The sequence below is a fragment of the Neophocaena asiaeorientalis genome, unplaced genomic scaffold (assembly GCF_003031525.2).
Source record: "Neophocaena asiaeorientalis asiaeorientalis breed wild unplaced genomic scaffold, Neophocaena_asiaeorientalis_V1.1 scaffold221, whole genome shotgun sequence".
NCBI lineage: Eukaryota > Metazoa > Chordata > Mammalia > Artiodactyla > Phocoenidae > Neophocaena > Neophocaena asiaeorientalis.
The window spans coordinates 690,024-704,088 of record NW_020173766.1 but is presented as its reverse complement, the minus strand read 5'-3'; the positions used below and the strand labels follow the sequence as shown (position 1 = coordinate 704,088).

General features: G+C 45.7%; 2 protein-coding genes across 2 annotated transcripts; one reads left to right on the top strand and one right to left on the bottom strand.

Moving 5' to 3' along the window:
* The first annotated feature begins 902 nt into the window (after positions 1-902).
* Positions 903-10,631, top strand: LOC112403777 (serine protease 45-like). Its single transcript, XM_024751431.1, is given in 6 exon segments — positions 903-1,071; positions 3,104-3,130; positions 8,042-8,189; positions 8,698-8,972; positions 9,840-10,001; positions 10,309-10,631. Coding segments are annotated over 6 exon segments (1,104 nt in total).
* Positions 5,186-5,394, bottom strand: LOC112403742 (Purkinje cell protein 4-like protein 1). Its single transcript, XM_024751349.1, is given in 2 exon segments — positions 5,186-5,310; positions 5,313-5,394. Coding segments are annotated over 2 exon segments (207 nt in total).
* Positions 10,632-14,065: the final 3,434 nt, after the last annotated feature.

The following is a 14,065-nucleotide window of genomic DNA, read 5'->3' as shown; positions in this document are numbered from 1 at the left end:
TGGGGTGGGTCCTGAGAATGTACAACTCTAACAAGTTCCCAGGTGATGCTGGTGCTGCTTTGCAGACCACACTTTGAGAACCATTGCTCTGCATTAACACAAGTAAAGAAGTGAACCTCCTCTCTACTGCCTTGGCATGGAAGTGGCATCTGTAACCTCTCCTCACCTTCTATTGGTGCAACTCATCATCTGGACCCCTTTAGATGCTAGCGTGGGGAATGTGGTCCCCAGAGCTGGATCCCCCACACTGGACAGGAGCAGCAGGAATCTTGGTTGTCATCTCCCAATCTTGGACACACTGAGCAGATCCAAAGACCACATTCTTCTACATAAACACCCTGTGAAAGCCCAAGAAATGGTGGTATTCGCCACTATTTCTTTCAGTTTCCACCATCCCACTGACGGTTTGTGGAAGAAGATAAATGCCTTTCCTTTGCGTTCTCCCCCAAGACTCTTTGTTCATCTTAGGTCCAGCTTAAATGTCACTTTTGTAAAGCCATCCTCCTTGTTTCCCTAGCCTTACTGTTCTTTTCTTGTGCTTTCTACACCTTTTCAGATTCTCAAATCAATATAAATTATGAAGCTCTCCAATGCACGAAGCCCAGGGAAACAAGGTTATGATCAGAGGCTGGGCGACAAGGTGCCAACACTAGTCCAGGGATTTGGATGTGCCTTCACCGGCCAGGTTTTGGGGGACAGTCACCCACTTAAGGCACTTGGGGGTACTTCCATGGGACTGGCCACCACGGAGGCAATGACAAGCCCCGGGCTCTGCAGTCATCTTCAAGGAACCCGCACGAGGTGGGCTAAGTGCAGAGGAAGGTTCAGCGTTCCAGGGGCACCGTCACAGGTCTGCGACGTCATCACGTGTCGGAGGGGCTGTCACGTGACGGAACTCCGTCATGTGCGTCGTGTGCGGGAGACGTAGTCGTGGAGTCCGGGGTTCCTGCGAGCCGTCCCTGCTGCCGCTGGCGGACGCCTCAGGGGCGTTGACCTGCCTCAGCGCTGGGCCTGCAGCCTCGAGGCCCTCTGGCCGGAGCTGCCACCTCCTGGTGCTGATGCTGAACTCCGGTGAGGCGGCGCCTGCTCTGCGCCGCTCTCGTTCTGGGTCCTTCTTCCCCGACGCCGCCACCCCCCCCCAAAACCCACACTCGAGGCCGGGACAGGCCCCGCGGCGCCCACCCGCAGCCCCTTCTCCTCTGCTACCCCTCCGGGCATCTCCCAGGGCGTTTCCGGGGATCCCAGACTCCCGCGCTCTCAGCTTCCGCCCTGAGACCCGCCAGCCCTGTAGCTTCCTGGGGCCTTGTGGTGCGGGGGGCATCTCTGCGTTTCCTCCTGGAGGCGTGGATGTCGCGGCTGAGACCCGAACCACCCTCTTGACGGCATCCTCAGGGCTCATCTTCCCACGCAGCAGGGCACTGCTGGAGACCCCGCTCCAGGTAGGCGGTCCGGGCCAAACTCATGGTCTCCAAACACTTAGACGAATGTTCCTCACCTCACTTGCTTCCCAGACCCTCAGCTCCTACCGAGGGTGCCTCTCTAGCAGCGGCTTCCTTCCCTCAGGAAACGCATGCCCTCAGGTGCTGTCCCCTTGACTCCCTCAGCCCGGGGACCCCTCCAAACCTGACAACTCAGTGCCACCCACTCCCCTTTCCTTAGGAATCAGAGACAGACCTCCTGTTCAAGGTCAGGCTGCTCACCCCTGCTCTGGACTCTGGGCCCTTCCTGTGCTCTCATCGATCTCTACCTCTCCCTTTCTACTTGCTGTGTTTCTTCACCCTATCTCTTCCCCTCACTGCCACATTTCTCAAAATAAGTTTTCACTTCATGTTTCCTTCAGGTGCTTTCTCACTTTTCACTTAACCCTTAGCCCATTCCTGGCATGCCTCTGTCCTAACATCCCTAACCTTTCTGCTCCTCCCTCTTTTTCCATTTTCTCTAGTCCCTTGGCTTCTCTCAGGCCATGCCTCCTAATTCTCCTCTACCTCAGGGTGACTCCCTTGCCCTTCTGTGTCCCTCCCAGGCCACCCATGCTCTGTTCATCCCTGACGTATTGGTGTTCCCTAAGATGCTGTCTGGGTTCCTTCTTCACTGCTCCCTGGGTGAGCTCACTTGCTCTGGGCATTGAGCTGCCATGTATGTGATGCTGCCTCACAAAACAATGTGCATGGATGTGCAGCCACCTACTGGACATCTGTACCTGGATGACCTAGAACCATCTCAACTCCTTGGGTTCCAAAGTTGAGGCCCTCTTCTTCCTATAAACTGGGTTCCCTTACTCAGTGGATAGTAGTCACTCTTCTCTAAAATCAGAAACTGGGGGGTCATCCTAGACTCAGCCTTCTCCCCCAGTCCCACATCCAGCTCACCAAGTGTGTTCTCACTGCCACTTCTTCATTCAGCCCTCATTTCTTGCCTGGGTTCTGCAGAGCCTATGGTGGGATCTTACTGCGTTCAGTCTTGTTACCTTCCTATCTATTCTCCATACTGCCTTCACAATACAAGTCTGACCATGTCACACCTCCATTGGCCTCCCTCCTCCCAGAGTGTCTCACTCAGGCTTCTTGGCCTGGCTTATGAAGGCACTCGTGATGACCCCTGACTTTCTTGCCCTGGCATCATTTCTTGTCATCATGGGCCTTGCCCTTTATCCTCTGGAGTCTCCAGCTTACACCATGGTGTTTCTTTCATAAAGAATGTCATCACTTTTCATTTCTGTTTTACCTTCTCATCCTTAAGATCTGGCACAATAACCCCTCTTCTTAGAAGCCTCCCTGTCCACCACTTCTTCTGGGCTTACCTGACACCTGTGGCCTTGTCCCCACATTGATCGCACATGGGTGATTGTGTGTTTGCTTATGTCTCCTCTGCTGGGCAACCTGCTCTTCAAGGGCAAATACAGGATGTATCTGTCTGATACACCTCTGTACACCCCTGTGCCCTGCCCCCAGCCCCCTGGCCTTGGGCTCCAGGCTGGGAACAGAGTGAGAGGTGGGGAAATATTTGGTGAATGAATGAATTAACTAATTAATGAAGAATGCACCTCTTCACTGTCATCCTATTACAACCTCTTACTTCATCTCTGTCCCCCTTTCTCCTCCAGGTTACAAAGGAGACACCACCAAACCAGGTGGGTAAGGTGAGCCCCTGCTTCAAGAAAACCTTGGATCCTGGGAGGGTACGTTCTGAAGAGGGTCACAGAGATAATGTTTCTGGGTCTATAGGAAGCAGAAATTCAGTCTAAATGGCCTGCCTTCTAAAGAACAGCCTGTGCTGTTCAGGACGTACAGACTCAACAGTGCACATTAAAAGAGTATTTGGGCCTCCTGTGGGAATGCAGAACCTCTTCAAGTTCAACCCAGGCTGCATCCCATCAGGAAGCATGTCCAGGAGGCTGATGCAGATCCTTTTCCACATAGAAACATTTTGAGCTCTAAACTGTTCATTTGCAAATGGAGCCTCTTGGGCCCTGTGGCAGTGTCTTCTGGGATCTTCCTGTCATTTTCCTTAGACCTCAGGGGTGAAGGCTTGGGTTGCTCCTGCTTGTTTGCGGGTGTCCTTTGTCACAGGTGCACCCTAATTCTGTTATGGATTGTTTGGTTGAGTAAGTTAGTTATTTCTGCTTGTGTCCATGCCCCACCCCATTCCCCCTCTTCACGCTTCTCCCAGCCTTTCTTGTATATTTGATGTGTATCTTTCTGTTTGTGTGCGTTTTTGTAAAAATACACGTTGTGGTTTTGTGTGCGTGTATTTCTAACTTACGCAAATAGCATATTCTCTAGATCTCTTTCTGTTTCCTCCTCTTTTCATTCAGTCCCATTTAAAAAAACATTTTATTGGGGAATAATTTTAAACTTACAAAAAAGACTGCAAAAATAGTACAAGGAACATGCACACGCACAAAATTTTTTTCAGAATCAGTTGAGGGTAACATACAGCATGGCTCTTTAAATACTCTGGTGTGTGTTTTCTAAGAATATTCTCTTCGATAACCACAGTACAAGTTATCAGTTTCAAAAATTTACATTGGTAGCATATTTTAATCTATTGCCCATATTCCAGTTGAGTCAGCCCTCTGCATTCCTACCAGCAGTTTGTGAAGATGTATATATTGCTACAGACCTCCCACCCCTTAGCATGATCCAGCTTTTACATTTTTTGCCTATCTAATAGACAAAAAAATGACTTCTTAGTTTTTGGGGTTTTTTTCCCACTTGAGGATTTTGTTTATTGTTTTCATAATTATTAAACATGCTAAAATCACATAGAGTGGCTGTTCCACTTCTGCTCTGACTCCACAGTGGGGCAGGTGAGAGCTACAAGGGTCACTTGGTTTTTGTGGCCTCTAGGGGTGGCTAGGCATGAGGGGTTAGAGGTAGGCAGGTTAACAAAGCCCCAAGAATCCTTCATATAGTACACCTTTACCAGCAGTAACTTGTGTCCTTAGAGATCTCCTCCTCCTTCATTTTTCTCTTCTTCCCAAATCAACTGGCGATTTCCTTCCCAAATCTTCCCATTTCCCTGCCTGTGGCCCCTTGAACCTCCTCCACTTCTGCCCCTTATGGTTCTAGACTAGATGATGAAGGAAACTTTTCCTTGTCTCTACCAGTCCCAGTCGGCCTTCCTTGGAACTAATCTACTGAGCATGCACTAACATGGGAGCAGTTTGATTTAGGTCTGCCCAGGGGAAAGGGAGGCTCCAGTCCCCACTGTGGCTTAGCTCATAGGAGGGAAGTTGAGGTCCTGATGAGAAGGATGTGAAGGTAAAAAATGCTACCTGAAGTGTGAATGTTGTAACCAGTGGAACGGGGCATATGCCCCACCCTCGGGCACCCTACTCTGAAGGCTTTTCCCTCACTCCCACATTGTCAGGGGTCCCTCTCTCAACCTCAAATCCTCTTGCTCTTCAACCTCATAGGGCAGGCACAGGTACTGGTCAAGGAGCTGCATCCCAAGGAGAAAATGTTTCACCCTTAAGGAAGTGGCTGCCTGTTGAATTCTTCATCTTCTCTGTGTTCCTTGTGCCTCTGCAGCTGCGATGACTTGAGGGGCCAGAGAAAATAATGTATAAGTGTTGAACTTGCCTCAATGAGAAGCTTGAGGGACAAAGAGACAAAGATACATGGGAGTCAGAGCTGTGGAGAAGGGGAGGGAAGGGAGCAAGGTGAAGGGTAAGGCTGGTTATTCAGGAACTGGGATCCTTTTTCTTTTTCTGGAATCGCTGGAACTTGCCCTGAATAGCAAGGGCAGCCTTCTCTGTTTCTGGTGCTGTCAGATCAATGTCAATCTCCTCCTCCTCCTCAGCCTTCCATTGCCAGCTCTCCCCTATTCCTCTGGGCCAGCTGCCTGGTTGGTTGCTGGGGATGTTTTGGTGTTAAGCTCCTTCCAGGGCATTTATCAGCATTCAGATGATGTCTTGTCCTTCCACTTGAGCTTTAGATCCCATTCCCCTTTTCTTCTCCTCAGGAATCTTCACAATCAATTCTCTTGACTTGCTTATAAATAAAACGTCTTCCTTTTTCACTCAGTATGATAATCTCCAGGTCCATCCATGTTGCTGCAAATGGCATTATTTCATTCTTTTTAATGGCTGAGTAATATTCCATTGTATATATGTACCACATCTTTATCCATTCATCTGTCGATGGACATTTAGGTTGCTTCCATGACTTGGCTATTGTAAACAGTGCTGGTTTCAGGACTTAATGAAGCTCAGGTTCTTGATGTCTCATTGCAGAAAGAATTCAGTGAGAGACAAAGTGATAGGTAAGAAGTGGATTTATTTAGAGAGAAACACACTCCCCAGACGGAGTGTGGGCCATCTCAGAAGGTGAGAAAAGGCCAACTTCTTAGTTTAACTGACATTTTTCTCATTACTAATGAGTTTGAGCATGTCTCAATGTGCTGTTGGCTTCTTGAGTTTCCTCTTTTAATAAATTGGCTGTCTTTATCCTTTGCATATTGTCTATTCTTTTTTCTTGTTGATTTCCTGGAGTTCCTTGTATATTCCTAATAAAAGTCTTGTATTGATTTTAGATATTGCAAATATTACCTCCTAATCTGTCATCTGACGGTTAACTTTGTTCCTGGGGTCAAAAATCCTTGATTTTGATGTAATCAAGTTAATCAGTTTAATGCTTTATGGATTGTGGTTTGAGGTTTTGTTTAAAGAGTCCTTTCCCACCCCATGCCACATGGTTGGCTGTTAACTTTATGGTTTTACCTTTCATGTTTAGGTCTTCAAGTACTACTAGAGAGGAATCCAGTTTTGGTTTTCTTATTTCTTTTATAGTGAACGAGTTTTCCCAGCACCATCTACTCAACAATCCATCCTTTACTCACTGATTGTGGTGGCTTTATTTACATGAAGTTCCTGTATTCTCTGAAACAATCTCAAGCTCTCTATTCCTTTTTTTTTTTGGTCCACTTGTCTGTCCTTGTCAATACCACACTGTTTTTGTCACTATGGCTTTGATGTGTGCCTTAATATCTGCTAGGACAAGTGTCTCTTCTTTGCTTTGTCAAAGATGGAACTATTTATGGACCTTTGTTTTTCTATTTCAATTTTAGAGTAAGTTTATCAAATTTCTTAAAAATTCTAACTGGGTAAGTGACTTTATAGATTAATTTTAGGAAAAATTACATCTGAAATATTTAGTTATTCTATTTAAAAGCAATAGCTCTTTCTCCATTTATGCCAGTCATTTTCAGTGTCCTTCATTAGAGTTTAAAATGTATTACTGCAAAAATCTTGCTTAGTGTTGGATACTTTAATTTCAGGGTATTTTATAATTTTTAGCTATAAACTGTATCTTATTTTGAATATAGTTGTGCTATACTCAGGTTGGTTGGCATAGAGAAATATTATTGATTTCAAAAGTCAGTTACTGAAGTATTATATACATACGCAAAAAAAGTGCACAAATTATGTGTCCAGCTCAAGAAATTATCACACAGTGAACGCACCTGTGCAGTCTCCACCGAGGTCAGAAAGTAGAGCAGTACCAGCACCCAGAAGCTCTCTTATGTCCTCCCAGTTATTTCCTTTGTCCTCCTCCCACAAAGTATCATTATTCCTGGCTTCAGAAAGTATAAATTTTTGGCCTGTTTCTTAATGTTATATGATGTTTGCTGTAGGTTTGTGGCATATAACTTGTATAAATAAGTGTTTTCTTTCTGTTCCCAGTTTGCTAAGAGTGTTTTGTTTTTTAGTCGTAAATCTGTGTTGATTTTTTCAAATGCCTTTTTCTGTGTCTATTGAGAAAAGCACAGTTCTTTTAGAGAAAAATAACTGTTTATGTGGGGAATACACAGAGACCGCTTACATTGTGGGACCACCCTTGTACCCCAGGACAATCTCTACATGATCATGGTGCATAATTTTAAAAAATATAATATTGGCTAATATTTTATTTACAATTTCTGCATCTGTGTTCGTATTCATGCAGTCATACAATTTGATTGTTGGAACTACTTGCAAACTGATAGTGTGTCAGCTGTTACACAGAGTGGGAGGCCTCTGTTGGCTCCATGCTGGGACTTTTTCTTGAATGGTCTGTGTAAAGACTTCTGACCTAGAAGTCTGGAGCTTTTCTTGACTCTGAGTAGTGTGGGGACAGAGGCCTTTTGCATCTAAGAGATACAGAAAGCTTTATAGCCTTTCAGGAACGTGGCCTAGGGACTTACCCTGACACAAGAAAATACATTTCCTGTCCTGGGGTTCCTTCTATGCTTCTCCCTTGTTTTGAGGTTCTGTGCTGCTTGCTCCCTGTGTGTCTCAGTATCTCTCTCCTCCTCCTGTCATATCTCTGTGTTTCTGTCTTGATGCTTTTTATCTCTGTCATTGTCATTTTCTGTCAGCTCAGTGCCTTTGGGCAGGCCACTGCTCTTCTCTCACCTTCAGTCTCCCCTTCTTTGAAATGGAAGCAAGCCCCCAAGTTTACAGCCTCATGCAAATTACCCTGGAGGGCATCTTGGTCACAGTCATTCTTATCCTCCTCTATGCGGCCACTGTATCTCCCTGTCACGCTTGTTCCTGAAGCTTGTGGCAAACCCTGGTGGCCGAAGAATTTGGACGTGACACGCCATTGGCCCTGGGAGGTGAGCCTCCGAGTGGAAAACGAGCATGTGTGTGGAGGAGCCCTCATTGATCTCGACTGGGTAGTGACTGCTGCCCACTGCATCCAAGGGTGAGTGTGGCCCGCGGAGACCCAGGGCTGCAGCGGGCCCAGCCTAGACTCCTCATTTCCTCTATGAAACAACGTGGCAGTGGGGGACGTGGGGCGGAGTGGGAAGGGATGTCCAGAACAGGGAAGAGTCATGCTCATGATCTCACAGAGGCCGGGGACTGAGCTTGGGCAGGAGCCCCAAGCAACAAAGACTATATCCTGACCAGGGCAACAGCATGCACCCCATATACACCCCACCCCTCACACACATTAGAACACGCGTGCATGCTAATAGCTGCACACTCAAATACACAGCACATAGACCAGGCCACTTGAATCAGCATAACTGATGAATGAGGAGGCAGTCATATCTCTGACTCCGAGGGCCCCCTGGCTAGATGAGCAAGATGGAGTGAGCAGGGCAAATCAGGCAGGACTTCTGCTAAGGGGAACGTCCTTGGCGGAGGTAGGAGCATAGTGTTGCTTGAGAACCTGACATCTACCAGGTGGGGCTCTGTGTCTCCTGTAGCACAAAAGAGTATTCAGTGATTCTCGGCACCTCCAAGCTGAAGCCCACGGGCTCCATGAGGGCCCTCTTGATCCCTGTGAGGGACATCATTATGCACCCCAAGTACTGGGGCCAGAACTTCATCACAGGTGATGTTGCCCTCCTCCAGCTTCACACTCCTGTCGTCGTCAGCAGGTACGTGCAGCCCATCTGCCTCCCGGAGCCCAACTACAACCTGAAGGTTGGGACATAGTGCTGGGTGACTGGCTGGGGCCAGGTTAAACAGCGCTTCTCAGGTGAGGAGGATGGGGTCGGGGTGACATGTGGTACCCCAGAGGGTACACTCCTTTCCTCTGGGGCCTCTCCTGATGAGCCCCCTCATGGTGTCTCTCAGGAAGCTTGTGGCTGTTACCTCTGGCCCCTGGTTCTTTGGATGTGTTAGGATTGCTCCTCACATGGGAACTGTTGCCATGGTTTACACCATTGCATGTGCTATGGGCACTTCATTTAGTCCTAGGAAAACCTGATCATTTGCCTCTTACGGAAGCTCAGAGTCAGGGATTCATAAATTCACTCACTCACTGATTTGTTCACCTGAGAAACTTCGATGTTCAGGCATCTGCCACACGCCAAACCCTTGTCACTGGTAATGCATGCCCTGCCTCTAGGGAACTCATAACTGAGTATGGGTGGAAGCACAGATTAACAAGGAAAGAGGCAAAGACTTTGTCAGGTGATCTTGAGAGCAAGTCGGGAGGGATCTGGAATGAGCTTTGGCAGAGAGTCTGCCTGAGATGCCTGAAGGAAGAGCGAATGTCAATCAGGTGGCAGAGGGCACAGCCAGTATAGAGTTCAGAGGCTGGAGAGAAGCAGCATGGGGGTGGGCTCTCAATTTCTGAGTGGTTGCATTGAAACTTGGATTGTAGGCTGCTTGGTTCAGGAGCAAAAGATTCCCAGAGAAAGGGATCCTGAAATAGAGCCTTAGAGGGCAAGGTGCTTGCCCAACATGGTCCACACCACAGGGGGAAGGGCCAAGTGAAGGAGGGCATGGAGGTGTGAAGGGGTGTGGCTGAGTCCTGAGGATGGAGGAGACAAGACCCTGGGAATAGGCAGGGCTGAGTAGAGTGAGGAGTCAGTTCTCACCCCACTGGACTCCTCCACAGCCAACTCCACACTGACCGCAGAGTTGCGGGAGGCCGAGGTGTTTATCATGGACAACAAGATTTGTGACCGGCTTTACCGCAAGAAGTCCCTCATCCCCCGCGTTGTCCCCCTTGTCCTGGGGGGCATGATCTGTGCCACCAATTATGGAGAAAACTTGTGCTGTGTGAGTTTCTGGGAGGTTCTGGCAGCTCTCCTTCAGTTGGGATGACCCCAGGTGGGGGGCATTTCCCCAGGGGGAGGTTTGCTTGGCCTCCCTCTTTGTCATCATCATCAGGTAGTGCTCTGCTCCCATCTGCCTTCCCCGTGACTTTGATTTTGCCTGATATTCTGGGATGGGATCCCCAACTGAGGAGTGAAGGAGGACTCCAGGTAGTGAGATCCTCAAGGAATGAAAGAAGCTTCCAAGCAGAACTCAGAGGGTGGGCATTCTGGGTCCCCCAATCCCTTGGGTCCCAGCTGGGTCCAGAGCCTCCATCACTCCTCTCTCTTTGCCTAGGGGGGACCCTGGGGGTCCGTTGGCTTGTGAAGTCAAGGGCAGATGGATTCTTGCTGGGGTGTTGTCCTGGGAAAAGGCCTGAGCCCAAGTACATAATCCAGGAGTGTACACCCGTATCACCAAATACAGCAAATGGATCAAGAAGCAAATAAGCAATGGGGTTCTCTCAGTCCCCTGCACCTCCTCCTGGCTCCTACTCCTGTCCTGGCTGCTGCAGCCCCAGATGGACCCCGATCTCCCTTCTCCTTTCTTCTCTGTGCTTTGCCTTTGCCAAATGGGGCCAGATCAAGGTTAGACCAAGGTCATGGGTCTGTAATCAACAAAGATCAAGGTGGGAAAAGAGTGGCCCCTGGGAGACTGGGTCCTGCTTTGACCTCCTAGTGGGGAGGATGTGGATGACTAGGCTTTGAGTGACCAGGAGAAGGGAAGTGTGGCCTAGAAGGGCTTTGGAATTAGGGACCAGGATAGCAGGGATTAAATCTGTGCAAACATGAGCTGGCTCTGTTCTCTTTTCTCTGTGGCCCCCGGGGGTTGGGGGTTGGTGCATGGGTAAGGCCTCCTGGAATTAATTCTGCCAGCAGGCTCCCCAGAGTGGGGACTGATGGTTTTTGCTATATCATTTGTGCTGGGGCTTTGGGAAAGGGCCTGGGCCTGAGGCATCAGTTTCCTCAACTGGAAATTGGGCATGCTGTAAGAGAGCAGTTGAGACATGCACTGTAGGTGACAGTAGGAAGGACCCACATATCGTGCTCCAAAATCAGCTTTCTTTTTTTTTTTTAAATGGCATTAAAAAAAAAAACATTATAAAAGTTCCCCTCCTACATTTTTTTTTTTTTTTTTTTTGCGGTACGTGGGCCTCTCACTGTTGTGGCCTCTCCCGTCGCGGAGCACAGGCTCCAGATGTGCAGGCTCAGCAGCCATGGCTCACGGGCCCAGCCGCTCCGCGGCATGTGGGATCTTCCCGGACCAGGGCACGAACCCGTGTCCCCTGCATCAGCAGGTGGACTCTCAACCACTGCACCACCAGGGAAGCCCCCCTCCTACATTTTTTAAAAATTAAAAACAATTAAAAGCAATGTCTGAATTTTTGTTGTGATTTACCAAAAAAATTCAGAAATACATGTAAAGATTCTCCCTTGCTCATTCACCCCCACCACCAATGCTGCTCCCCTCCCCAGAAGTAATCATTGTTGGCATCCTTAAATAAAATATCTTTATGGTTTTTAAAATAAATAGAATCTTATATATGTATTATTAATAACCTACATTAAAAAAAAACTATATGCCTTGAAAACCTATGTCAGTACCTAGAGCTATTCATAATTTTACATTATTGCATGTGTACCGTGTGGATGTAATGTATGTTATTTAACCAGCACCAGGTTTTAGGCTGTTTCTGACTTGTCAGCATTGTGACAGTGCTGCCATGAGCATATTCCTGCGTGCTCGGGGGTGGGGTGGGGGAGAGCACAGTCTGAAGCATTTCTGCAGCGGTCTTCCTAGGAGTGGATTCAGGGGAGGACCATCACAGTAGACACAAATTTAGTAATTTTGGATGAATATAATTTACTCCTCCCAAAAGCTGAACCAGTATACATTCACACCTACAGTATACAAGAATGAACGCTTCTCCTTTTTGCTAAAAATGGATATTATTAATCTTCAAAAATTTTGCCCATCCAGTGGTAGAAAGTTATATCATTGCTGTTTTAATTTGCATTTTCTTGATTGGAAAAATGTCTTTTCATGTGTTTATTGAAAAAAAGGTATACCTTTTCACTAGTAAATCCTCTGTTCATATGCTTATTTTAGAAATTAGGTTGTTTATCTTTTTCTCATGGAAGGTCTTTATCTTTTCTGAATATTAAGCTTTTGTCAATTATTTTACAAATATTTTCTCCAGTTGTTGTCACTTATCTTTTACAAATATGTGGAGTATATGGGTAATTTTCCTGTAAAGACTTTAAAAATTATTACTGAATGAAGTCAGTCAGTGTTTACTTTCTTTATGGATTTTGTGGCTTGCTTAACTTGGCCTTCTCCATCTCCAGATTATAAAACTATCTTCACATATTTCTTTTAATATTTTGATAAATTTATTTTTTATGTGTAACTGTAATCCTTTTGAAATTTCCGTTATATATAGTGTGAGTCAGGCGCTAACTCTGTTTTCAACTGGAGAACCAACTCGGTTGACAGTATTTCTTGTAGAGTCCATCCTTTCCTGCTGATTGGAATGTCCACATTTATAATAATGAAATCCTAATATATTTGTGGGTGTGGTTTTGAAACCTTTATTATTTCCCACTAATCTGCTTGTTTATTCCTGGGCTAGTGCTGTACTGTTTCAGTCAGCTTCATGTTATGTTTTGTTAAATGGTAGCAAAAGCTCTCCTCTTCTTTAAAAAAAAAAAATTGCCTAATCTACAAAGTTTGCCTTCCATATAAACTTTAGAATCAGTTTGTCGGTTTTCATTAAAAATGTTATTGGTATTTTAACTGAACTTAAATACACAGAATAATTTGGGGAGAACTGTCATTTTTACAGTGTTGAGTTCCTAACCAGGAATGTGGTATATGTCTCTATTCATTCAGCTCTTCTATTCATGGATGTCTGGAAAACCATTGAGTTTATTTCTAAGTAGTTTACAGATTTTGATTATGTCTGTTATGGGTGGTATCTTTTCCCATTACACTTTTTCTAATTCTGCATATTAGGTATTTTAAAGCTGTTGATGGATTTAAAAAAAACAGTGATCTTGATTCCTGGTCATCTTGCAAAACTGTGTATTAAATTCAGTAGTTTTTCAGTTGATTCTCTTGGCTTATTTTGGGGTAATCACATCACCTAAAATGGTGACAGCTCCCTCTTGTCCTTTTTGAAAGTCACACCATTTATTTCTTTTGCTATCTCATTGCTGGAGACTCCAGCACAATATGAAATAGTAGCAATAATGGTGAGGGTGCATGTGCTGACCCTGGCTTCATTCTTTCATTCATTCCCCAGATACTTGGAATTTCCTCTGTGTCAGGCACTGTTTGGGGCCCAGGTGACACAGTTGTGAACTGTTAAGATGATTATTCTTATTTAATTTGTTTACTTAGTGAAACACATGACTAGATCTCCGGTAGATTTCTTAGGTAAATCCTGTAATACACTCTGGATAAAATTTCTTCTGTTTTGTTTAGAATTTTTGTTCCAATATTGGGTTGGCCTACAATTTTCCTTTCTGTTCCACCCTTGGTGCCGTTGCTATGCTAGCATCTTAAAACATGTTGAGGAGCTTTCTCGTCTTTTCCTGTGCCCTAGAGCAGTTTATATAACACCAGCATTATCTGTTCCTTACGTTTGGTAGATTGTGCACATGAAACTTATTGGGCCTGATGCCTTTTTTAGGGGACAAATCTTTGACTATTTAAAAAAAAAACTTTCATAGTTATTGGCGTAGTTGGGTTTATCACCTCTTTTTGCATTAATTTTAGTAAAATCAATTTAGCTTAGATTTAAAAATTTTTAACTGATACGTAAAATTTGAACCTGTGGCTCCTTTCCTATTTTTAATATTATTTACATGTGTATGCTTTCACTTTTCCTAATTATTAAAGATTAAAATTGCCAAATTTTTGTCTATTTCTTAGGTATTTTCCAAAAAAACACCTGATGTACTGTTGTTGGTTAGCTTTATGGTATCCCTCCTTCCCTCGTATTACTACAGGTCCTAGTCATTA